The sequence below is a fragment of the Chelon labrosus genome (genome assembly GCF_963514085.1).
Source record: "Chelon labrosus genome assembly, contig: SCAFFOLD_41, whole genome shotgun sequence".
Classification (NCBI taxonomy): Eukaryota; Metazoa; Chordata; class Actinopteri; order Mugiliformes; family Mugilidae; genus Chelon; species Chelon labrosus.
The window spans coordinates 1,206-27,076 of record NW_028181531.1 but is presented as its reverse complement, the minus strand read 5'-3'; the positions used below and the strand labels follow the sequence as shown (position 1 = coordinate 27,076).

The following is a 25,871-nucleotide window of genomic DNA, read 5'->3' as shown; positions in this document are numbered from 1 at the left end:
GTAAAGACATTCGCGACGTAAGTCGCGAATACTTTCATACCTGTCTTGACGTGACCATTACTTTTTGTAGTCAAACATGAAATTATTTGCGACGTAAATCGCAAATAATTTCACCAGGATTATATTATGACTATATGAACAGGTGATCATTAAAGCATCATAGCATGGTAGCATCATTAAAGCATCTTAGCATCATAGCATTGTAGCATCATTAAAGCATCTTAGCATTGTAGTATCTTAGCATCATAGCATCTTAGTATAAGGAAAACACACACTTTATGACAACTACAGATGTTTAACATGTGTCTGCTTTGTTATTAGCTTGTTGCTTACATTTACTTATAACATTTGAAAGACATTTCAATTTTTTTGCATTGTCTTTGATAGGATTAAAGGGTTCCTGTGCTTCGACAGCTGAGAGTGATCATCGTTGATTCATCGCCCTCAACCATCACAGAGCAGTATCGCCACCTCACCCACACACATACATTCACCACACCTTCATCTACACAGATTTAATTTAAGTATAACATATTACATTAATTTGTCTTAGATTAGATTATTTTACATTAGGTAGTTAGAGTTTAGGTAAAGGTTAGGGTTTAGGTTAGTTTGATAGGTTTGATAGCCTGTTAAGCTTTGAAAAGTATTTTGTCTTGTTTTTTTTTTCTGTCTATTTTTTGTCAGCAGGATGCCTAGGAAGTCCAGACGTTCCATGGCGGTGAAGCAGCGCTGGAGGAGGCTCGACCTGGAGGAGCTGAGGTCCACCCCTTCCCCCCTGGAGGTATTTACACAGTAGATAAGCTTCTGTGCCACAATGACATCTGTCTGCGTGAAAATGGCTCTAGAAATGTTACATCTATTGTTTTCTCCTTAACTGCTGAGTTCTGTATGTGTTTGGTCTTAATGTTTCATCAGACGTCCCCCCCGGCCGGAGAGGAGCCTTCCCACCGACCCTGCTCTCAAGCTCGTCCCCCCGTTCGTGCTCGTGAGTATCTCTCAATGATCAATAAATTAATTCATTCATTCAGCATTGTAGCATCTTGGCATAGTAGCATCATCGTAGCATCGTAGCATCGTACTATCACAGCAATATAGCATGGTATCGCAGACTGCTGCGGCCACTGCATCACTCTCGCGATTTCCCGCAGGGGAATTGTCTAGTTATTATTAAACTTTTTCCTACGGCCGATTTTCGAAACTTTTCAACTCAAATACCGTTCGTCGCACACAGACACAAAATACATCAAAACGTGCGTCTCGATCGGACTCGGTGTGCTTCTATACAGTTCTTCCAAACAAGATTTTTTCGCGACATAGTCGCGAAAAAAACGCGATAAATTTCCCATTGAAATGAATGGAGAAGCCCGAAAAAAGCGGCAACATTCCAAAATTTACAGCTTGGCTTTGTCGAGTGATTACTCGGCCATGCTTTGTAGTAGAAACTTGCTTGGAAGTTTGTACGAGGCACGGGAAGTGTAGCTTTCTCTTCCTGAAAACGGCGTTTCGATACCTTTTACGGTTTGGTCAGGGTCGCAGTTTACGTTTGGTGAAATTTGGGGAAAAAAATTAAAAATCCCTCCCTCTGAGCCTCACTCTAACTTCAGAGTTTCGGTGATATTCTGAAAAAAAAAGGTTCAATCTCACGTGGTGGCCACATTTTTTGAGGTACAGAGATAAAAAATACATAAAAACGTAGGGATTTTTGTTGGCTTTAAGATGGTGTTGGTTTGATATGTGTGGGACGTACGGTTTGGACTGGAGGCTCCTCTGAGAGAGGAGTGCGGCGACAGCTTTTCGAATTTTTCCCCATGTGTGTGTATGTGGAAATCGAGAGGGATTTCTCGACGATTTTTTCGTGTCGCATACTTTCTTTCCAAAACGACTACGGCCACAATTTTGGCAGTACGCGCGTGGCGACAACACTAAATTGTAGAAAACCCTTGGCTGACGCTCACGATGTGTTTGTTTTCTCGATAGCACTTGTAGTTTTTGAGATACAAGCATTTGTTCGGAGGGCAAATCCTAGTCTGCACTTTCCCTCTGACTCAGGCAGAGGTGAGAGGGAGAAGGAGAAGGAGCAGCAGTTGACCCTGGTAGCCATGACAACCAGACCCGAGTGGCGGGAAAAGAGTTCTCAGTGGATAACAGGATCTGCCAAAACATTAAAACCCCCTCAAACCATTACTGCAGTACTGTAGGGGGCCAGAACCTGACATTATGACCCCCCCACTCCAACCCCCCCCACCCCCCCTCCCACTATAGCATTACAGACACAGACTGCCAAAACATTATGACCCCTCAACCCATTACAGGACTATAGTAGGGAGCCAGAATCTGACACTATGACCCCCCCCCCCACACTCCATTTAAGCATTACAGACACAGACTGCCAAAACATTATGACCCCCTAAACCCATTACAGGACTATAGTAGGGAGCCAGAACCTGACACTATGACCCCCCCACTCCAACCCCCCCACCTCCCCTCCCACTATAGCATTACAGACACAGACTGACAAAACATTAGGGACTCTCAGACTGTTACAATGGGGAGACAGAACACTCCATGACCCCCCCCCCCCCCCCCCCTCTCGCTCTCTCTCTCCCTCTCCCTCCTTCCCTCTCTCTCTCCCTCCCTCCTCTGTTGGTGCTATCACTTTATTAGGTAAGTGAGTTTCTAGAATTATTTATATGTTAAGTGTTTGTGCCCAACATAGCTGAACTGTTAATAGAAGTTAACTACTAGCTGCCCAATGTTTTAGCCTTAGGCTAGCCTTCCAGCATAGCTCATGTATGTTAGCGAGCTAGCGGAGCTAGCAGCTAGCTAACCGCCGCGGACTAAACCGCGGAGTTAGCCTCGAGCTAACCGCGAGCTAGCCTCGAGCTAACCGCAAGCTAACCGGGATTTAACCGCGAGCTAACCGGGACTTAACCGCGAGCTAACCGGGATTTAACCGCGGACCCGCGGGAGTTAGCCGCGAGCTAACGCGGAGGCTAGTGGGGTTAGCCACTAAAACTGTGTCAAACTGAAAAATATATTATTCCACCACATAAAGTAGGAAACGTTTATGGCTTGTAACAACATTAATGACAGTATATATAAATAATTGGAGTAATTTAATATAATATGATATTTTTAATTAAATAAATAATGAGCTGTTGAACACTCATAAGAGTTATATTCAGTATGTTACATAACATTATTTGACATGTCTATTTGTCTGCGTATAGTTTTCCTCCAGCTGATCCAGACAGACTGCAGTGACGTCCAACATGAGACAAAGAGCTGGACTAACAGGACAGTTTGAAGGTCTTCACTTCATCGCTGATTCCTTGTTACAGCCTGGATGTGTTAAGTTTAATATTGACGTTTTTCTAACTGTAAGACTGTGCCGTAAACTGTTAAACTATTGCTCAGGTAGGAGTAATGAGTTTTATTGTTAAAATTATTATGATTAACGATCAATTATTACGATTTGCTCGTTCTTTGTCTGGGGATCCTCGTGAGGACAGCCCTCTTAAAGGTGGGGGTGTGACGATCCCTCCCACTCTCTTCCTTATTTGATGCTGGCTTTCAGGTGGAGCTGGGAGGGGTCTGCTGCCTGTACCTGCCCTTCAGTTTGTAGAAGGCGAAGCATAAAGGACGACCCTTCTCAGTGTCTCTCTCTCTCAGCCAGGCCTACTGCATCCTCCTCATCCTGTTTGGTTTGTTGTACCCTGCATGACATCAAACTCACACCCATCCAGTCAGAAGGAACCAGGCCTTAAATGACTATTTGAGTTGTGCTTTTTGTTATAGCTGCTGCTCATGGTAGTAAAGACATGCTACTTAGTAAAGACATTCGCGACGTAAGTCGCGAATACTTTCATACCTGTCTTGACCTGACCATTACTTTTTGTAGTCAAACATGAAATTATTTGCAACGTAAGTCGCAAATATTTTCACCAGGATTATATTATGACTATATGAACAGGTGATCATTAAAGCATCATAGCATCTTAGTATAATTGCATTGTAGCATCTTAGCATCGTAGCAACATAGTATCTTAGCTTTGTAGCATCTTAGTATCATAGCATCTCAGTATCTTAGCATCATAGCATTGTAGCATCTTGGCATAGTAGCATCATCGTAGCATCGTAGCATCGTACTATCACAGCAATATAGCATGGTATCGCAGACTGCTGCGGCCACTGCATCACTCTCGCGATTTCCCGCAGGGGAATTGTCTAGTTAGTGCCGAGTGCCTATGACCCGAGGCACTACTCCCAGAGCTAGCAAGCTCTGGGAGTAGTGCCTCGTGCCATAGGCACGAGGCACTATTAATCTTCTGCGTGTTTCTTTGCAGTTTTATTATTCATTTTCCGCCCTTTTTCGCCGATTAATGCGGCCCGAACCGGCGAGAGGACCCCAACACATGATATATCAAAACGTGTGTTTTGATCCCGAATCCCGTGCTATTACTTTTATAAGGGATTGACGAGTTTTTCGCGAATTTATTCGCGAAAAACCGCAGAAAATTTCCCATTGAAATGAATGGAGAAGCCCGAAAAAAAAAAAAAATCAACAGACATTTTCAACAATCAACTGCTCTGGCATACTTTCACCGAGAGACTCCATTTAAATTTTAAAACGTAGGTACTCTTGCCTTCTCTTCAGCGATTCACTTCACTTATCGACTCCTTTTACCGTTTTTAAACTATGAAGCCTCAGAGTTGTGTAGGTTTTTACTCAAATTTCAGGGTTTATAATGGGTGTGTATTGCGCGGAATGTTTGTGCCAGAGTGGATGAGATCATCAGCTAGAGTGAGGAGGAGAGAAGAAAATTAGGCAAAAAATAAAACAGAAACTGCTCCCGTGGCCACAAATTTCACACCTCAGATATAATTTATACATAGAAACGTAGGAAAATTTGTCTTCTCGCTCAAATTCGTCTGCTAAAGCTGTAAAGTCTTATAGTTTTGGCGTGAGACGCAAAGATGCGCCAGCAACTCCCATCCACAGCTTCATAGACTGCCATGTTAAAAAGGCAGGGAAATTTCTGGAGGAAAGCAGAAGTAACCTTTTTTGAATCGCTTTAAATAGGTCACATTTCTTCATTTTACCCACAAATTGCATATGTAGACGTTCAGGAAAGACTCAAGATGCCCAAAGTGAAGTCGGTTCAATGATTGGAAATACGGTTTGGCCACAAGTCCTTCCTGTTCGAGGCGTTTTTTCAGCATTTTCTCTCTCTCTCCCCGTCTTCCAACTGACATTCTGACAGGAGCAGTTGACCCTGGTAGCCATGACAACCAGACCCCAACCAGCTTACACACGTTCACACACGCAGCTGCAGGGGACGAGAGGCGGGAAAAGAGCTCTCAGTGGAAAACAGGATCTGCCAAAACATTAAAACCCCCCAAACCATTACTGCAGTACTGTAGGGGGCCAGAACCTGACATTATGACCTTTTCCTTTATTTTAAACACAAATTATATCTGGCTGCTTTGCTGAAACTCCTGACACAACATCCCTGACCCGTTTCCTTCATCTCATTAGGTCAGTGAATAGCTTAACTGCTAACAGACGCTAACGACTAGCCGCCCAGTGATTTAGCCGACGACTAGCCGTCCAGCATAGCGCATGTATGTTAGCAAGCTAGCGGAGCTAACGGAGCTAGCTAGCCGCTACCTTAACGCCGCGGACTCAACCGCGGAGTTAGCCTCGAGCTAACCGCTAGCTAACCGCTAGCTAACCGGGATTTAACCGCGGACCCGCGGGAGTTAAACACGAATTAGCCGCTGCAGTTAGCCGTGAGCTAACGCGGAGGGTAGTGGGGTTAGCCGCCGGCTAATTCGCCCCGTTGCTAACGGGTGCTTATCACAGTAATAATGTTGAAGTTTTACAATTTAAAGGGAAGATATTTTTAAATGAAACTGTGTCAAACTGAAAAATATATTATTCCACCACATAAAGTAGGAAACATTTATGGCTTGCAACAACATTAATGACAGTATATATATATAATTGGAGTAATTTAATATAATATGATGTTTTTAATTAAATAAATAATGAGCTGTTGAACACTCATAAGAGTTATATTAAGTATGTTACATAACATTATTTGACATGTCTATTTGTCTGCCTATAGTTTTCCTCCAGCTGATCCAGACAGACTGCAGTGACGTCCAACATGAGACAAAGAGCTGGACTCACAGGACAATTTGAAGGTCTTCACTTCATCGCTGATTCCTTGTTACAGCCTGGATGTGTTAAGTTTAATATTATTGTTTATCTAACTGTAAGACTGTGCCGTAAACTGTTAAACTATTGCTCAGGTAGGAGTAATGAGTTTTATTGTTAAAATTATTATGATTAACGATCAATTGTTACGATTTGCTCGTTCTTTGTCTGGGGATCCTAGTGAGGACACCCCTCTTAAAGGTGGGGGTGTGACGATCCCTCCCACTCTCTTCCTTATTTGATGCTGGCTTTCAGGTGGAGCTGGGAGGGGTCTGCTGCCTGTACCTGCCCTTCAGTTTGTAGAAGGGCGTAAAGGACGACCCTTCTCAGTGTCTCTCTCTCACAGCCAGGCCTACTGCATCCTCCTCATCCTGTTTGGTTTGTTGTACCCTGCATGACATCAAACTCACACCCATCCAGTCAGAAGGAACCAGGCCTTAAATGACTATTTGAGTTGTGCTTTTTGTTATAGCTGCTGCTCATGGTAGTAAAGACATGCTACTTAGTAAAGACATTCGCAACGTAAGTCGCGAATACTTTCATACCTGTCTTGACCTGACCATTACTTTTTGTAGTCAAACATGAAATTATTTGCAACGTAAGTCGCAAATATTTTCACCAGGATTATATTATGACTATATGAACAGGTGATCATTAAAGCATCATAGCATCTTAGTATAATTGCATTGTAGCATCTTAGCATCGTAGCAACATAGTATCTTAGCTTTGTAGCATCTTAGTATCATAGCATCTTAGTATCTTAGCATCATAGCATTGTAGCATCTTGGCATAGTAGCAACATAGTATCTTAGCTTTGTAGCATCTTAGTATCATAGCATCTTAGTATCTTAGCATCATAGCATTGTAGCATCTTGGCATAGTAGCATCATCATAGCATCGTAGCATCGTACTATCACAGCAATATAGCATGGTATCGCAGACTGCTGCGGCCACTGCATCACTCTCGCGATTTCCCGCAGGGGAATTGTCTCGTTTAATATAATATGATGTTTTTAATTAAATAAATAATGAGCTGTTGAACACTCATAAGAGTTATATTCAGTATGTTACATAACATTATTTGACATGTCTATTTGTCTGCCTATAGTTTTCCTCCAGCTGATCCAGACAGACTGCAGTGACGTCCAACATAAGACAAAGAGCTGGACTAACAGGACAGTTTGAAGGTCTTCACTTCATCGCTGATTCCTTGTTACTGCCTGGATGTGTTAAGTTTAATATTGACGTTTTTCTCACTGTAAGACTGTGCCGTAAACTGTTCAACTATTGCTCAGGTAGGAGTAATGAGTTTTATTGTCAAAATGATTATGATTAACGATCAATTATTACGATTTGCTCGTTCTTTGTCTGGGGATCCTAGTGAGGACGCCCCTCTTAAAGGTGGGGGTGTGACGATCCCTCCCACTCTCTTCCTTATTTGATGCTGGCTTTCAGGTGGAGCTGGGAGGGGTCTGCTGCCTGTACCTGCCCTTCAGTTTGTAGAAGGCGAAGCATAAAGGACGACCCTTCTCAGTGTCTCTCTCTCTCAGCCAGGCCTACTGCATCCTCCTCATCCTGTTTGGTTTGTTGTACCCTGCATGACATCAAACTCACACCCATCCAGTCAGTAGGAACCAGGCCTTAAATGACTATTTGAGTTGTGCTTTTTGTTATAGCTGCTGCTCATGGGAGTAAAGACATGCTACTTAGTAAAGACATGCTAATTGCTAACATTAGTGGCTAATGCTTTACTACCAAGAGCAGCCAGCGTGCTAGCTGCTCATGGTAGTAAAGACATGCTAATTGCTAACATTTGTGGTTAACGCTTTACTGCCATGAGTAGCTAGCGTGCTAGCCGCTCGTGGTAGTAAAGACATGCTAATTGCTAACATTTGCGGCTAATGCTTGACTGCATGTAAAGACATACTAATTGCTAACATTTCTGGCTAATGCTAGAATTAGTGGCTCATGTGTGTAAATATACATGTTAAAAATTACTATTTGAGGGTATTGTGAAGCTATACCACACTAAGCCAATGCTAAGATTAGTGGCGAGCGCATCATGCTAATTGCTAACGTTTGTGGTTAATGCTTTACTGCCATGAGTAGCTAGCGTGCTAGCCGCTCGTGGTAGTAAAGACATGCTAATTGCTAACATTTGTGGTTAATGCTTTACTGCCATGAGTAGCTAGCGTGCTAGCCGCTTGTGGTAGTAAAGACATGCTAATTGCTAACATTTGTGGCTATTTGAGGTGTGCTTTTTCAATACAGAACCCCGGCAACAGCCCACTCGGCACTTCAAAAATTTCCGCGGGAATTTTCTAGTTAGTGATGCAGTGCTACGCAATGCAAACTATTGACCCCTCTCATAGCAAAGCTATGGGGGTCAATAGTTTGCAGTGCGAAGCACTGCAAACTATTGTTCTTCACTACGTTTTTTCTTCTTATTAGTGACTCGAGGCTACGCACGAGACACGACTCCCCATATAGCTCTAAGCTATATGGGGAGTCGTGTCTCGTGGCGAAGCCACGAGACACTATTGTTCTTCTGCGTGTTTCTTCTATATTATTATTCATCTTCCGTACCTTTTTTCGGTCTCTAACTCGCCCCGCAATTTTGGGGCGACACCGACAAAAATTACATCAAAACGTGCGCCTTTATCGGGAATGGTGTGCTATTACTTTTATAAGGAATCCACGAATTTTTCGCGAATTTATTCGCGAAAAACTGCGAAAATCGTCCCATTGAAATGAATGGGAAACTGCGAAAAAACGAAAAAACTGACACTTTTGAGGGGCATTTTCAAAAGCTAACTCCTCCCGCAAAATTTCACCTACAGACTTCATTTAAACTTTAAAATGTAGGTAAATTTGTCCTCTATAAAAGTTCTATTCAGATTTTTGATATCTTTTATACTTTTCGATCAATCACTCGTCAATCATCGTGATCAATCATGTGAAATTTCTGAGTTTATAATGGGTGTGTATTGCGTGGAATGTTCGGCGTAGAGTGGGAGACCTCAGAGGCTAGAGTGGTAGAGGCTGTCTGAAATTCACTGAAATTTTTCTCTTTCCACGCTGCTCCTGGGCACATCTTACATCGTAGACATTAGATTTTTTCCACTTTTGTAGAGGAACTTGTCCTGATTCATACAATGTGCTCGCCTAAGACGAGACATTTTCTGAATTTGAATGGCGTGCCCCAGAGTGAGGAGTGTCCCGCTCCAACTGCCAATAAACTCCCATTCAAAATATGAAGCTGATTTTCGAGGAAAGCTGAATCCACCCTCTTCTTATACTCGCCACAGTTTCCACAATATTTACTCCAGAGACACCAAAATTACATCAGTGTGTTCGGGAACTTCTCCTGCCAATCACTGTCTGTTTTTTTTTTCTGATGTGAGCTTTGGTTTTGCCTCAGTGAGCCCAAATGCGAGGACTGTCAGAGGGCAAAAAATCAAAATTTCTTCCTTCTCCTCTCCTGTGTCTGTGAGTAGTCATGGCAACCAGCAGAGTCACCATGGCAGCCTCAGGCCAGGGCCACAGCTGCAGCCATTTTTGTAGTCCTTGGCAGTTAATTTCAGTTTATTTAAGTAAATAACAAAGAAAGAGACAGAGAGAGGGTAAAAGACAGACAGGCAGTAACAGAGAGGTAAAGCAAGACATTTTTTGAGGTGACTGTCACTCTGCTTGCTCTGTGTGTACATCTGAGCTGAATGTTTTCTATTGTGTGTGTGCGTGACTGTGCTAATCTCTACCCTTAGCTCAAAGTAAATTCTACAGTGTTAAATATGCAATGTCAAAGTACATTGACTCCTTCAGAGTTATTACAACAACAGCTGGAGTAAGATACCGCCCAGTGTTGGTGAAAATATACGTCGTTAAACTACGGAGTGTCAAACGTACTCTGGAAAGCTCCGCCCACCCCCCTCGTCTAATGGAAATTTCAGGCCGCCATTTTCTTCGTGCCGAAGGACTGCGGTAAGTGTCTCCTAATTGACTATTAAACGCATTATTTGTCCTTTCAACAGAAGCAGCATTTTAGAATGACTTTATATCACTGTTAACTGTGAACTTTAACTCGTTTTATGTCTTCAAATGCCGAATTTCAGACGGCTAATGTGTAGTGGCCGAGTGAATGTCAAGTCCATGTGCGAGCAGCATTAAGGTAGCTAACGCTAGCTAATTAACATTAACTAGCAAACACTCAAATTATCAAGAGTTATGTTAACTTTGTTAATACAGTGTGGATGTGTGATTGTGTAGTTCTTTGTGACGTTCAAATATTATAGTGGAATAGCGAAGATTGCTAGTGTGGGGAGTTGGCTAAACTAGCTAAAGTTCATGTTAGCTGGACTATCCGTTGCCTTTGCATGAGCGGTTAGACATTAACTCTGGGTACTGAGTAAGCGTTGTCTTTTGTATTTTAAAGTTACCGCAGGTGTTACTGACAGACGTTGTCGTTTTTAATGTGTTGGAGACATTAAATTTAACCCCGAAACCCGCACGTCTCTGTCACGTGACGCTGTTTTGGTCGGTCCTGCACGCGACTTCAAACCCTAGCGGGAGCGTTTCAGAAGCGTTTAGCCCGCCAGACTTTGTTTACTTGCTCAGATTTTTGTCATTTTCTTTCGTTTATGTGCTTCTAGATCTGCTTCTCCGTGTGTAAATATGCTACGTAGTTAATTAGTTTCTCTTTTGTCTGTTTTTACTACCGGTAGTTTGCGCGGTGTGTTTTATTTTGAAAATCGACCGGATCCTCTCTGCTTTTTCTGTGTCCGGCTTCTGCCCGCTCGAGGTGCTCTGTGTTGAAGCGGGCTGCCCGCGGTGTCCGTCAAAAATAGATCAGCGGAGGCCCGCTTTGGTGACGCTTCCCGTACCACGGCTGCCGGTGGGTTTTGAAACATTGAATAGCACATGTAATGCGGACGCGCCCGGTGGTTTTTGTATTGTAACGGTAGGATTAAGTAACGTTACTACAGCAATGTAAAGTAAATCCGTATGACAGTTGGGCACCTTCAGGAAGATGACATGATTAAGTTAAATTAAATCTTACTGGTCATTTCTGCAAAATAGCTGATTATTTCCCAGCAGTTTGGTGGCTTGAAACAAACTTTATTATATTCAAAGTGAACGTGATTCACCTCAAAAGGTGGCCTCGCTTCTGGACTGTTCAGTTGAAATGCATGATATTCTTATGTATGTTATGTATATTCTCAAATTTGAGGGAATACAGTGCATATAGTTTTTGTTTATTGTAATAATGAGCACATGAACTTTAACCATGAACTGTGCTGATACTCTCTGCAGGGAATTAAGATTTGCACAAGGAGCTTTAAATGCTAATAGTAATAGTAGCTGTTTAAAATTGATATACTGGAATATTAATATAAAATGATGGAAAATTTTAAGTTCTTGGATTTTGGAATTAATCAATATCTTACAAACGTCTATATGTGTTTTGTGTTACCCTTTCTAACCACACCCTTAACTTTGGATGCATTGCTTAAAGTATAGTTGGTACAAAAACATAAAAAATAATTTTAATTCACATTAAGTGTTTGTTTGAGCCCTACTGTAAAAGGTAATCCAGATTCAGTGAATATTAAGTGAGTAGTGAAATGTTATCATTAGATAAGCAATGGTTTTCTTGTTTACACAAGCTTTTGTTCCTGTGTCCTAGCATTTGCACAGTTTGGTGTCCCAGCTGTAACAGAAGGTGTGAAAGTTGTCGACAGTTCAGGGACTGAGTTGGATGAAGATGTTTTTCAGGATGTAGTAACGGATCCCTCAACTGGGGTGTTAACCATCAAATATGACTCAGGTTTGTTTCTGTTAAATTTCTATTATGTTATGATGTTTATTAGAAGTGACAGGTTAGGGTTATCAGCAAACTCTATATAATGTGTTCTTATTTCGATTTCTCAATTCATGATTAGAATCTGTTTCCACGGTAGCCTCTCCTGAGCAATCCCAACCATCATCCCTCAATTCCTTGGACTCTGAGGACACAGACATCATTTCCGATAGTCCCTCCAGAAAACGCCAGAGGTTGGACGCAGAAGCTGAGCAAGTAAGTTCTTAGAAATAAGTTCTTATGACATTTACGTGGTTGGAAGACATTGTTGATCTCATTATGTCTTGAAGTTTTTTGTTTTTTAGCTCCTGAAAGTTTTTTATTTTATTATAATAAAGTGTACACTTCAAGTACATCAAAGTTATTAAAATCAATTAAATTTATATGCTTGTTTTTATTATTATTATCTTTAACAATAAAATATAAATTAACAAATCCTCTCTGTAATCCTTATAACCTTGTCACTGTCTGGATGGAGCTCTTCAGTGTTTGTTACTTCGGTGCAGCCTTTACCTGAATTAATAAACTGTCTGTAGTCTGCTGATTGTTCCGCCGATATCTTTGAGATTGAATCGGGACATCTTTAGCCATGATATGAATTTATTTCCAGCATTTAAGTGAACTCTGATTTGCAGTGGATGTAGTCCTAATGTGCCAAGTTGGTGGAATCCGTTCTTAATAACAAACCTGGTGGGGAACGTGTAATAAATGAATACAACCGAACCAAATCCTTGACTGATGAAACCAGACGAAAAATGGTCAACATACTAGCAGCTGACATGACAGAAAAGAATGGGTAATTTGTTAACAGTCCTTGTGTTCTGCTTAGAGATTAATTTGAAATCGAAATTAAATCCAGTGAATATAACCGCAAACCCCTTTCTCCTTGCAGTACATCCCCACCCAGACAAGTGAAAGAAATGTACGCCAGAGGAATAGTGACCTTATTCCCCTACCTCAGTGACCCATTCTCTAAGAGTGGCTATGTGAGTTGCACACAGTAATGGTTGTAGTAATGTTAAATGCTGTATTGAAAAATTTTGAATCCTATCAGAGCCTGTTGTTTTCACTTTTAAATGTTATTAATGAATGTCTTTTTTTTTTGTTATCCTTTCATCCTCCAAGGAGCACTATTATGATGGTGAGAGTGGAACTGGGTACTTGGCCTGGAGGATTAAAACTATTCAGAGAGGCACAGCTAAAGACAGGCGATCGTCGTTTGGAGGTAATACTGGAAAAATGTATGGAACAAAACAGTCGCAAGATCAGTTATTGCATTTGTTGCACATAATGTTTAAAATAATACAATATTTTTCTTGAAGTCTAACTACACCCTTCAATTCCTCTGACTTTGTCTACAGGCTGGCATGGCAAATTTTAGGGTGATTCAAAACAGTAGACATTTTCAGCCACTTTCAATGCACAAAATAATAGTAATAATCATAAGTTGTGAAGAAAAAAATGTCAATATTAACACCAGCACTGATATGTTTCATCACAGTACAGTCAGTAATTAAGTTTATACTTTTGGTGTAAAGAGTAAAGAGTACCTCTTTAAAAGTTTGCCAGGTTTCTAAAACTGTTTTTGATATCAGTATTTATAATACTGTATTTTCCCATGTTATGTAGAATCAGCCAAAGGATCATCTGGTGAAGCCATGTCTGGAGGACCAACTGTCAGACGAGAGTCCGAGTTCGATCCAGAGACTGCCCTGACTGAAGATGAGTGCAACGAAGCAATCTCATTGATGAAACATTCAGCTGATGAGGACACTGTCGAGAAGAAAATGAAACTGACGTTTGTGTATCGCCGCAACATGGTCCTTGACCCCCAGCAGTCGAGCAACATACTGTCTGACTTTCCACGTTTTAAAGACGTCAAAGGCTTGGTAATTATCTATCATTATTTTGAAAACATTATGACAGTTGAATAGTTTTTATAAGACGGTAGACAGGCGTTGTAGTAATACCCCAATAACTATCACCCGTTAACTTTGGTTGCCTGTCGGATAATTGAAATTGTCACCCATCACCACCCCACCCCAGGTTGAACAGGATTTCATTCTGATGTTTGGAGAGGATACCTCAAGCAAGCTTCTGGAGAGGTGGCCGGTCATGTTCAAGAAAAAGATCATCCAACAATGCAGAAAGCTTCTATCCACAAGTGAGCTTGAAGAACTCTTGCTGGCAGCTGATCCTCCTGAGGATGGCACTGAAGTTGATGTTGACTTTGGTAAGATAATTGTTCGTGTTCTTCTTCTGCTGCTCTCATATACTTGGAATATATAATTATCATATCTAAACATTTACATATCTGGATGTGTGATAAATGTAAGAGGACATTATGTACGCAGTATATTGAACAAAACTTCAAAAGCACTGAAGTGTTTGTCCCATGGTTTGATTTGGATAACTTCTTGTGATGATATAAAACTGCTATCTTTCCGTTATTGTTTTTTTTTTATTGTTTTTTTTTTTATTTATTTAAATGCTACTGCCATTGCAGAGCCACTGAATTTTGTTGACAGCACGCATAACTGAAGTGTGTTGAGATTGAACACACGATTGTTGTTACAGGTTGGGACAGTGACCTTTCGTCGGTTTTATTGCTGCTACACCTGATTCCACCCTCTGCTCAGGGTCGGAAGAGACCAGGAAAGGTTTCGGCATCCCAAGCAGAGAAGCATCTTGTGGTCTTCAAGAAGGTTTGTGTTTTTGGAGGTTATTGAGGGACAAATCTTATATAATTGCCTAATAGTTGTAGAATATGGTCATGCACAATAAGGCATTAATAAAGTGCTTTGTAATGAGTACTGACAGCCAATATGATGCTAACGTGTATTCTAATAAGCAACTAGTTGGTGGTGAATATGTCTCACTTAAAGTATTATTATTTAGTTTTTCTGTTCTTTTTGTTTTGGTTTTATGTATTACAATTGTCCAATTGTAATCATATCTTCATGTGTTTGTCTTCGCAGAGTGGAACAAACATTCAAGAGCATCTCGATGCCATCACCACCAGAGCTCAACCCTATCTCCTGGCTGTTGGAGTTAAGAAGAATGCAATCCATCAGTTCTTCATCATTCTTGACAAGAATGCCATACCTTGCAGGTCAACCTCTTCTCTTGGTGCCTTTGATGAACTGTTTAAGGCTCATTTTGTGTTTGGCACATCATACAACAGCATGCTCCACAACATGTACACTTTTATCCAAACCACAGTGTACAACATTGATGTCGGCAAGGTCAAGGAAAGTCCTCGTGTCTCTGAAGTTAGGGCGAGGTTGCTTCATTAGTGCTTGAAGTTTCTCCTCTATCATGCAGTGTTTTGTTTGTCAGGCTGAGTTAACAAGTTCAAATATGCTTGTTAGGCATTTACGATTAGTTCATGGTTACTTACCTGGAAAAAATCTCAGGCTTAAATGTGCCCAGACTGGATGTGGATGTGTGTTTGGTACATTTTCTGGTTTTAGGAAACATTTAAACACCAAACACACTGAGTATATTGACCAGGAGGTTGACACTGATGTTAATTTGAGCACAGGAGAGGTGGTGACAGCTAATGTAGATGAGACAGCCACAACATCGCTGACGGGTAACAAAGATGAGGTAACCACAACATCTGAACTGTTGAGAAACTCCAATAGGAGCACTCTAGATATGTGTGCTTCTGCTGTTGCACAACTCAAGGCAGCCGGATTAAGTCAATCTGCTGTAAATAGTTTTGTTTCCTCTATGGAAGAAGTGTGTTCTGAGATTCATAGTCAAGCTAAAGATGCAGCTTTACAGTGCTTATCTCCACAGGAAACAGAGGTCAGGCTGCATCCTGACAGGGTTCTAAAGATGTTGAACATAAATGAGCTGCGTTACTTCAGACCATTTGATGTACAATTGAAGTATGGAACGACAGATTCTTCTTTCTATGTTGTTCCATATTGTCATTTTATGCAGACTTAAGGTCAATGTTTTAAATGTAGATTTGTATTCTACATGAGATGTTTTGATGAGATGATATTTCAGCCTGACATAGTTGAGAGCTGCTAATAAAGTTCTTAAATGCATTATTTTGTGGAAACTTGTGATTTTTACTCACTTAATGGTGTTGCATGTAAGTTGACACTACAAAAGTGTAAAATTAACACTGCTAAGATTTATTTTCAGAAATGGTGTCAAATTTCATTCACACTATACAGTGTTAGAATTTTACTCTATAAGAGCTTGTTTTTCACTGCAAGAGAGTAAATTATCAACACAGCAGTGTGTAATATCAACACTTATTAGAGTGTTAATCTGTACTGGAATGGAACTCAATCAGAATTGATTTGACACCATAGAAGAGTGAATTATCAACTCTACCAAGAATAATATTTACACTCTTCAGTGTTATTTAACCTTTGGTGTAAAATTTCAATAACACTATTCAGTGTAAGCGAGTGTTAAATTTTTACTCTATTTAGAGTTAATTTAACTCTAAATTCTAAACACTATGGTAAGAGTTAATTTAACACTAATTCCGAGTTGGACCAAATACACTCGGAAATGGTGTTAAATTTAACTCTTTAAGTGTTACTTTAACACTGCAAAATTTACTGTGTAGTTTAGTGCGTCAGCGCCGCGCGTTAGCGTGGCAAATGGTAATGCCAACATTAGTATTGGTAATGCTAACATCTTTTTCCTTTTCTTTTTTTAATAACCCCGGCAGCAGCCCTCGAGTCACTCTCAAAATTTCCTGCGGGAATTTTCTAGTTATTATTATTAGTGCCGAGTGCCTATGACACGAGGCCACTCCTCCCATAGCAAGCTATGGGAGGAGTGGCCTCGTGCCATAGGCACGAGGCCACTATTGATCTTCTGCGTGTTTCTTTGCAGTTTTATTTTTTTTTACTTATTATTCATTTTCCGCCCTTTTTCGCCGATTAATGCGGCCCGAACCGGCGAGAGGACCCCAACACATGATATATCAAAACGTGTGTTTTGATCCCGAATCCCGTGCTATTACTTTTATAAGGGATTCGTGAGTTTTTCGCGAATTTATTCGCGAAAAACCGCGATAAATTTCCCATTGAAATGAATGGAGAAGCCCGAAAAAATAAATAAATCAACAGACATTTTCAACAATGAACTGCTCTGGCATACTTTAACCGAGAGACTTCATTTGAACTTTAAAACGTAGGTACTCTTGCCTTCTCTTCAGAGATTCACTTCACTTGTCGACAACTTTTACCGTTTTTAAACTATGAAGCCTCAGAGTTGTGTAGGTTTTTACTCAAATTTCAGGGTTTATAATGGGTGTGTATTGCGCGGAATGTTTGTGCTAGAGTGGATGACATCATCAGCTAGAGTGAGGAGGAGAGAAGAAAATTAGTCAAAAAACTGTACAGAAACTGCTCCCATGGCCACAAATTTCACACGACAGACATAATTTATACATAGAAACGTAGGAAAATTTGTCTTCTCACTCATATCCGTCTGCTAAAGCTGTAAGTCTTATAGTTTTGGCGTCAGACACAAAGATGCGCCAGCAACACCCATCCACAGCTCCATAGACTGCCATGTTAAAAAGGCAGGGAAATTTCTGGAGGAAAGCAGAAGTAACCTTTTTTGAATCGCTTTAAATAGGTCACATTTCTTCATTTTACCCACAAATTGCATATGTAGACGTTCAGGAAAGCCTCAAGATGCCCAAAGTTAAGTCGGTTCAATGATTGGAAATACGGTTTGGCCACAAGTCCTTCCTGTTCGAGGCGTTTTTTCAGCATTTTCTCTCTCTCTCCCCGTCTTCCAACTGACATTCTGACAGGAGCAGTTGACCCTGGTAGCCATGACAACCAGACCCCAACCAGCTTACACACGTTCACACACGCAGCTGCTGGAAAACATGATCTGCCAAAACATTAAAACCCCCTCAAACCATTACTGCAGTACTGTAGGGGGCCAGAACCTGACATTATGACCCCCCCACTCCAACCCCCCCCACCCCCCCTCCCACTATAGCATTACAGACACAGACTGCCAAAACATTATGACCACTTAAGCCATTACAGTACTATAGTTGGGCTGCAGAATCTGACACTATGACCCCCCTCCACTCCATTTAAGCATTACAGTAATAGACTGCCAAAACATTATGACCCCCTAAACCCATTACAGGACTATAGTAGGGAGCCAGAACCTGACACTATGACCCCCCCACTCCAACCCCCCCACCTCCCCTCCCACTATAGCATTACAGACACAGACTGACAAAACATTAGGGACTCTCAGACTGTTACAATGGGGAGACTAAACCGCGGAGTTAGCCTCGAGCTAACCGCGAGCTAGCCTCGAGCTAACGGCAAGCTAACCGGGATTTAACCGCGAGCTAACCGGGACTTAACCGCGAGCTAACCGGGATTTAACCGCAGACCCGCGGGAGTTTGCCGCGAGCTAACGTGGAGGCTAGTGGGGTTAGCCACTAAAACTGTGTCAAACTGAAAAATATATTATTCCATCACATAAAGTACGAAACGTTTATGGCTTGTAACAACATTAATGATAGTATATATATATAATTGGAGTAATTTAATATAATATGATGTTTTTAATGAAATAAATAATGAGCTGTTGAACACTCATAAGAGTTATATTCAGTATGTTACATAACATTATTTGACATGTCTATTTGTCTGCATATAGTTTTCCTCCAGCTGATCCAGACAGACTGCAGTGACGTCCAACATGAGACAAAGAGCTGGACTAACAGGACAATTTGAAGGTCTTCACTTCATCGCTGATTCCTTGTTACAGCCTGGATGTGTTAAGTTTAATATTGATGTTTTTCTAACTGTAAGACTGTGCCGTAAACTGTTAAACTATTGCTCAGGTAGGAGTAATGAGTTTTATTGTTGAAATTATTATGATTAACGATCAATTGTTACGATTTGCTCGTTCTTTGTCTGGGGATCCTAGTGAGGATGCCCCTCTTAAAGGTGGGGGTGTGACGATCCCTCCCACTCTCTTCCTTATTTGATGCTGGCTTTCAGGTGGAGCTGGGAGGGCTCTGCTGCCTGTACCTGCCCTTCAGTTTGTAGAAGGGCATAAAGGACGACCCTTCTCAGTGTCTCGCTCTCTCAGCCAGGCCTACTGCATCCTCCTCATCCTGTTTGGTTTGTTGTACCCTGCATGACATCAAACTCACACCCATCCAGTCAGAAGGAACCAGGCCTTAAATGACTATTTGAGTTGTGCTTTTTGTTATAGCTGCTGCTCATGGGAGTAAAGACATGCTAATTGCTAACATTAGTGGCTAATGCTTTACTACCAAGAGCAGCCAGCGTGCTAGCTGCTCATGGTAGTAAAGACATGCTAATTGCTAACATTTGTGGTTAACGCTTTACTGCCATGAGTAGCTAGCGTGCTAGCCGCTCGTGGTAGTAAAGACATGCTAATTGCTAACATTTGCGGCTAATGCTTGACTGCATGTAAAGACATGCTATTTGCTAACATTTGTGGCTAATGCTAGAATTAGTGGCTCATGTGTGTAAATATACATGTTAAAAATTACTATTTGAGGGTATTGTGAAGCTATACCACACGAAGCCAATGCTAAAATTAGTGGCTAGCGAATCATGGTAATTGCTAACATTTCTGGTTAATGCTTTACTGCCATGAGTAGCTAGCGTGCCAGCCGCTCGTGGTAGTAAAGACATGCTAATTGCTAACATTTGTGGTTAATGCTTTACTGCCATGAGTAGCTAGCGTGCGAGCCGCTCGTGGTAGTAAAGACATGCTAATTGCTAACATTTATGGCTAATGCTAGAATTAGTGGCTCATGTGTGTAAATATACATGTTAAAAATTACTATTTGAGGGTATTGTGAAGCTATACCACACTAAGCCAATGCTAAAATTAGTGGCTAGCGCATCATGCTAATTGCTAACATTAGCAGCTTATGCTAGAATTAGTGACTCATGTGTGTAAATATACATGTTAAAAATTACTATTTGAGGGTATTGTGAAGCTATACCACACAAAGCCAATGCTAAAATTAGTGGCTAGCTCATCATGCTAATTGCTAACGTTTGTGGTTAATGCTTTACTGCCATGAGTAGCTAGCGTGCTAACATTTGTGGCTAATGCTAGAATTAGTGGCTCATGTGTGTAAATATACATGTTAAAAAATACTATTTGAGGTGTGCTTTTTCAATACAGAACCCCGGCAACAGCCCACTCGGCACTCTCAAAATTTCCTGCGGGAATTTTCTAGTTATTATTAAACTTTTTCCTACGCATTTTCGAAACCTTTCAACTCAAATACCGTTCGTCGCACACAGGTCAAAATACATCAAAACGTGCGTCTCGATCGGACTCGGTGTGCTTCTATACAGTTCTTTCAAACAAGATTTTTTCGCGACGTAGTCGCGAAAAAACTGCGACAAATTTCCCAATTGAAATGAATGGAGAAGCCCGAAAAAAATTAAAATTCAACAGACATTTTCAACAATGAACTGCTCTGGCATACTTTTTTTTTTTTAACACTTTATTTATGGTGTTTTTTCACAAAACGGACACATGTGTAGATTACCATGTGATATTTCACAATCAAAACAACAACCACAACAATTGACGCAACACCTAATAGACAAATACATACAAAGGAAAAACAAAACAAAACAAACAAACCCAAAAAAAAATAATAATAAAACATAAGGGGTGCATCACTGTATAAATACAATAGGTAAGTAGGATAGAGCAACAACAGTCTAAACATGAGGTATATGTTCACAGTTCCAGACCAGGTAAGGTATTCACATATTGTATAAAAGGGTCCCACGTTTTATAAAATTTGTGAACAGAGCCATTGAGAGTACATCTAATCTTCTCTAGCTTCATATTTAGCATGACGTCTCTAATCCATTGACTGCTTGTTGGAGGAATTGAATCCTTCCATTTAAAAAGAATGGCACGTCTAGCTAATAAGGATAGAAAGGCAATGACCCTTTGCAGGTGTGCTGGGAGAGTGGACCCATCTGAACACGATGCAATACCAAAAATGGCAGTTGTTGGAGAGGGCTCAATATTACTATTGTATGATTTGGAAATTGTGTCAAAAAAGGAATCCCAGAAAGGGGCCAATTTAGGACAAGACCATAGCATATGGTAGTTACTAGCAGGGGCCTGTTTGCACCTGTCACAAATGGGGTTTATTGTTGGAAATATTTTTGCTAGTCTAACTTTGGAAAAGTGCAGTCTATGAAGGACCTTAAATTGTATTAAAGCATGTCTAGAACAAATAGAAGATGAATGGACCCTAAGCAGAGCCATGTCCCATTCTTCATCTGAAAGTGGGACCCCCATATCACTTTCCCATTGCTCCCGAATATGAGATACAGAGGGACTGAGCGTATCCATTATCTGTGAATAAATCATTGACACCCTACCTTTTTTAAACAAATTCACCCTTAACAGAGAGTCAAGACAAGACAAAGGGGGAATGTTTGGGAAATTGGCAAATTTCTTACGCACAAAATCCCTGACTTGTAAGTAGCGGAAAAAGTGAGCATTGGTCAGCTCATATTTTGCAGACAGTTGTTCAAAGCTTGCAAAAGTATTTTCAATATATAAATCCCTAATGCTATGTATACCTTTGTCATGCCAGGTCTGGAAGCCTTTATCTAATAAAGATGGCTGAAAAAGGTGGTTGTTTACTATGGGAGAGTGGGAAGAGATGCTCTGGACACCCAAGCATTTTTTGAATTGTTTTAAAATATGTAATGACTGAGTTACCATTACATTTCCACTCACATTATTAACTGTTGGTGGCAGGGATGCACAGAATAAAGCAGGGAGTGAGTGTGGACTGCTAGTGGCTCGTTCGATTTGAAGCCACGCAGGAGCTGTGCCACTCCAATCTTTCAACCATAGAGAGATAGCATTCAGATTTGCAGCCCAATAATATGAACGAAGGTTTGGTAAGGAAAGTCCACCACAAGTTTTTGGTCTCTCCAAAAATTCTTTCCTTATGCGTGCTGATTTATTATTCCAAATAAAAGGAGAGATAGTTTGATTAAATGCCTTGAAAAATGACAGTGGTATAAAAATAGGTACAGCTTGAAATAAATAAAGATATTTGGGTACTATGTTCATTTTTACAGAGTTTATTCTCCCGATAAGGGATAATGGTAAAGTGGACCAGCGCTTGATGTCTTTTTTGGTCTGTTCCAGAAGAGGGGCAAAATTGTTCTTAAATAAATGATGGTAGGACTTGGTAACTTTTACTCCCAGATATGTAAAAGAGTCAACTGAGAGTTTAAATGGTAGGTTGGGATAATTTTCAGCAGTTTTATTAATGGGAAAGTACTCGCTTTTGTTATAATTAAGTTTGTACCCTGATATTTTTCCAAAGTTTTCCAGGACAGTTAGAGCTTCAGGTATGCTCGCGATAGGATTAGTGGTATATAATAATAAATCGTCGGCATAGAGTGAGACTGTGTGTGTGAGGCCACCACGCACAATACCTTGAATGCGACTATTGCTTCTTAGAGCTATTGAAAGTGGCTCTATAGCTAAAACAAAAAGTAGTGGACTTAGTGGATCTCCTTGTTTGGTCCCCCTGTGTATAGAAAAGTAATCAGAAGAGATTGAATTGGTATAAACCGATGAAGTTGGGTCAGTGTATATCAACTTAATTAGTTTAATGAATTTATGGCCAAATCCAAATCTAGACAATGTATGGAAAAGATAGTCCCATTCGACCCTATCGAATGCCTTTTCAGCATCAAGTGATATTACAGCTTCCGGGGATAGGTTATTAGGTTTAGTATATAAAATGTTAAACAGGCGCCTCAAATTAAAATAGGACTGCCTGTCCTGGATAAATCCAGTCTGGTCTTCTGAGATTAAGCAAGGAAGGGCTGACTCAAGGCGAAGTGCAATAACTTTTGAGAATACTTTACCATCGCAGTTTGTCAAACTGATGGGTCTGTATGATGAGCAGTCAAGCGGATCTTTGTTTTTTTTCAGCAGTAGTGTGATAGATGCCTGACGGAGCGTTGGCGGGAGAATTTTGCTTTCTAGTGCTTCCTTATAGACTGAGAGAAGAGGAGGGGCGAGTTGGTCCTTAAATTTCTTATAGAATTCTGTAGGGAATCCGTCAGGGCCAGGGGCCTTACCACTTTGTAGAGACATTATTGCGGTGAATATTTCTTCTTGTGTGATTGGCTGTTCTAATTTTGCCTCGGTTTCAGAATCAATTGTGGGAATATCTAAATTAGAGAAAAAAGTGTCGAATTGGTGTTGATCCGGTTCTAAGTCTGATGAGTATAATTTGGAGTAAAACTCTTTGAATTGATCATTGATGGCTTGATGATCCTCAGTTACTGAGCCATCAGATAGTGTAATTTGTGAGATGACATGCGATGCTGCTTTCTGACGAAGCTGACTGGCCAATAATTTTGAAGGTTTATCGCCCTCTTCGTAGAATCTAGAGCGGGATTTAAAGATTAACCTTTCTGCCTCAGTAGTTGACACAAGATCAGCTTCAGTTTGCAAGCCTATTCTCGCCTTGACCAGATCTGGAGTTGGAGAAGCCGAAATGAGGCTATCCAGAGCCTTAATTCTAGAGGACAGATCTGCAATGTTATTTCGGTGAATTTTCCTTGTATATGCTTCATGAGCAATGATCTGTCCTCTTAGATATGCCTTAAGTGCTTCCCATAAAGTTGAAGCTGAGACGTCATCAGTAACATTTGTATCTAAGTAGATATTTATTTGTTCTTCAACAAACAGTATGCTCTGGCATACTTTAACCGAGAGACTTCATTTAAACTTTAAAACGTAGGTACTCTTGCCTTCTCTTCAGAGATTCACTTCACTTGTCGACAACTTTTACCGTTTTTAAACTATGAAGCCTCAGAGTTGTGTAGGTTTTTACTCAAATTTCAGGGTTTATAATGGGTGTGTATTGCGCGGAATGTTTGTGCTAGAGTGGATGACATCATCAGCTAGAGTGAGGAGGGGAGAAGAAAGTTAGTCAAAAAACTGCACAGAAACTGCTCCCGTGGCCACAAATTTCACACGACAGACATAATTTATACATAGAAACGTAGGAAAATTTGTCTTCTCACTCAAATTCGTCTGCTAAAGCTGTAAGTCTTATAGTTTTGGCGTCAGACACAAAGATGCGCCAGCAACACCCACCCACAGCTCCATAGACTGCCATGTTAAAAAGGCAGGGAAATTTCTGGAGGAAAGCAGACGTAACCTTTCTTTGAATCGCTTTAATAGGTCACATTTCTTCATTTTACCCACAAACTGCATATGTAGACGTTCAGGAAAGCCTCAAGATGCCCAAAGTTAAGTCGGTTCAATGATTGGAAATACGGTTTGGCCACAAGTCCTTCCTGTTCGAGGCGATTTTTCAGCATTTTCTCTCTCTCTCCCCGTCTTCCAACTGACATTCGAACAGGAGCAGTTGACCCTGGTAGCCATGACAACCAGACCCCAACCAGCTTACACACGTTCACACACGCAGCTGCTGGGGACGAGAGGCGGGAAAGGAGCTCTCAGTGGAAAACATGATCTGCCAAAACATTAAAACCCCCCAAACCATTACTGCAGTACTGTAGGGGGCCAGAACCTGACATTATGACCTTTTCCTTTATTTTAAACACAAATTATATCTGGCTGCTTTGCTGAAACTCCTGACACAACATCCCTGACCCGTTTCCTTCATCTTATTAGGTCAGTGAATAGCTAAACTGCTAACAGACGCTAACGACTAGCCGCCCAGTGATTTAGCCGACGACTAGCCTTCCAGCATAGCTCATGTATGTTAGCAAGCTAGCGGAGCTAACGGAGCTAGCTAGCCGCTACCTTAACGCCGCGGACTCAACCGCGGAGTTAGCCTCGAGCTAACCGCTAACTAACCGCTAGCTAACCGGGATTTAACCGCGGACCCGCGGGAGTTAAACACGAATTAGCCGCGGCAGTTCGCCGTGAGCTAACGCGGAGGCTAGTGGGGTTAGCCGCCGGCTAATTCGCCGCCTTGCTAGCGGGTGCTTATCACAGTAATAATGTTGAAGTTTTACAATTTAAAGGGAAGATATTTTTATATTAAACTGTGTCAAACTGAAAAATATATTATTCCACCACATAAAGTAGGAAACATTTATGGCTTGCAACAACATTAATGACAGTATATATATATATAATTGGAGTAATTTAATATAATATGATGTTTTTAATTAAATAAATAATGAGCTGTTGAACACTCATAAGAGTTATATTAAGTATGTTACATAACATTATTTGACATGTCTATTTGTCTGCCTATAGTTTTCCTCCAGCTGATCCAGACAGACTGCAGTGACGTCCAACATGAGACGAAGAGCTGGACTCTCAGGACAATTTGAAGGTCTTCACTTCATCGCTGATTCCTTGTTACAGCCTGGATGTGTTAAGTTTAATATTATTGTTTTTCTAACTGTAAGACTGTGCCGTAAACTGTTAAACTATTGCTCAGGTAGGAGTAATGAGTTTTATTGTTAAAATTATTATGATTAACGATCAATTGTTACGATTTGCTCGTTCTTTGTCTGGGGATCCTAGTGAGATCCCTCCCACTCTCTTCCTTATTTGATGCTGGCTTTCAGGTGGAGCTGGGAGGGGTCTGCTGCCTGTACCTGCCCTGCAGTTTGTAGAAGGGCGTAAAGGACGACCCTTCTCAGTGTCTCTCTCTCTCAGCCAGGCCTACTGCATCCTCCTCATCCTGTTTGGTTTGTTGTACCCTGCATGACATCAAACTCACAC

General features: G+C 41.0%; 1 protein-coding gene across 1 annotated transcript; it reads left to right on the top strand.

Moving 5' to 3' along the window:
- The first annotated feature begins 12,811 nt into the window (after positions 1–12,811).
- LOC311509976 (uncharacterized protein) lies at positions 12,812–16,330 on the top strand. The gene is made up of 4 exons (XM_084575437.1): positions 12,812–13,972; positions 14,130–14,316; positions 14,661–14,788; positions 15,062–16,330. The coding sequence occupies exons 1-4, from the start codon at positions 13,742–13,744 to the stop codon at positions 15,377–15,379; spliced, it is 864 nt and encodes a 287-aa protein (XP_084431563.1). The 5' UTR covers positions 12,812–13,741; the 3' UTR covers positions 15,380–16,330.
- The last annotated feature ends 9,541 nt before the right edge of the window (positions 16,331–25,871 follow it).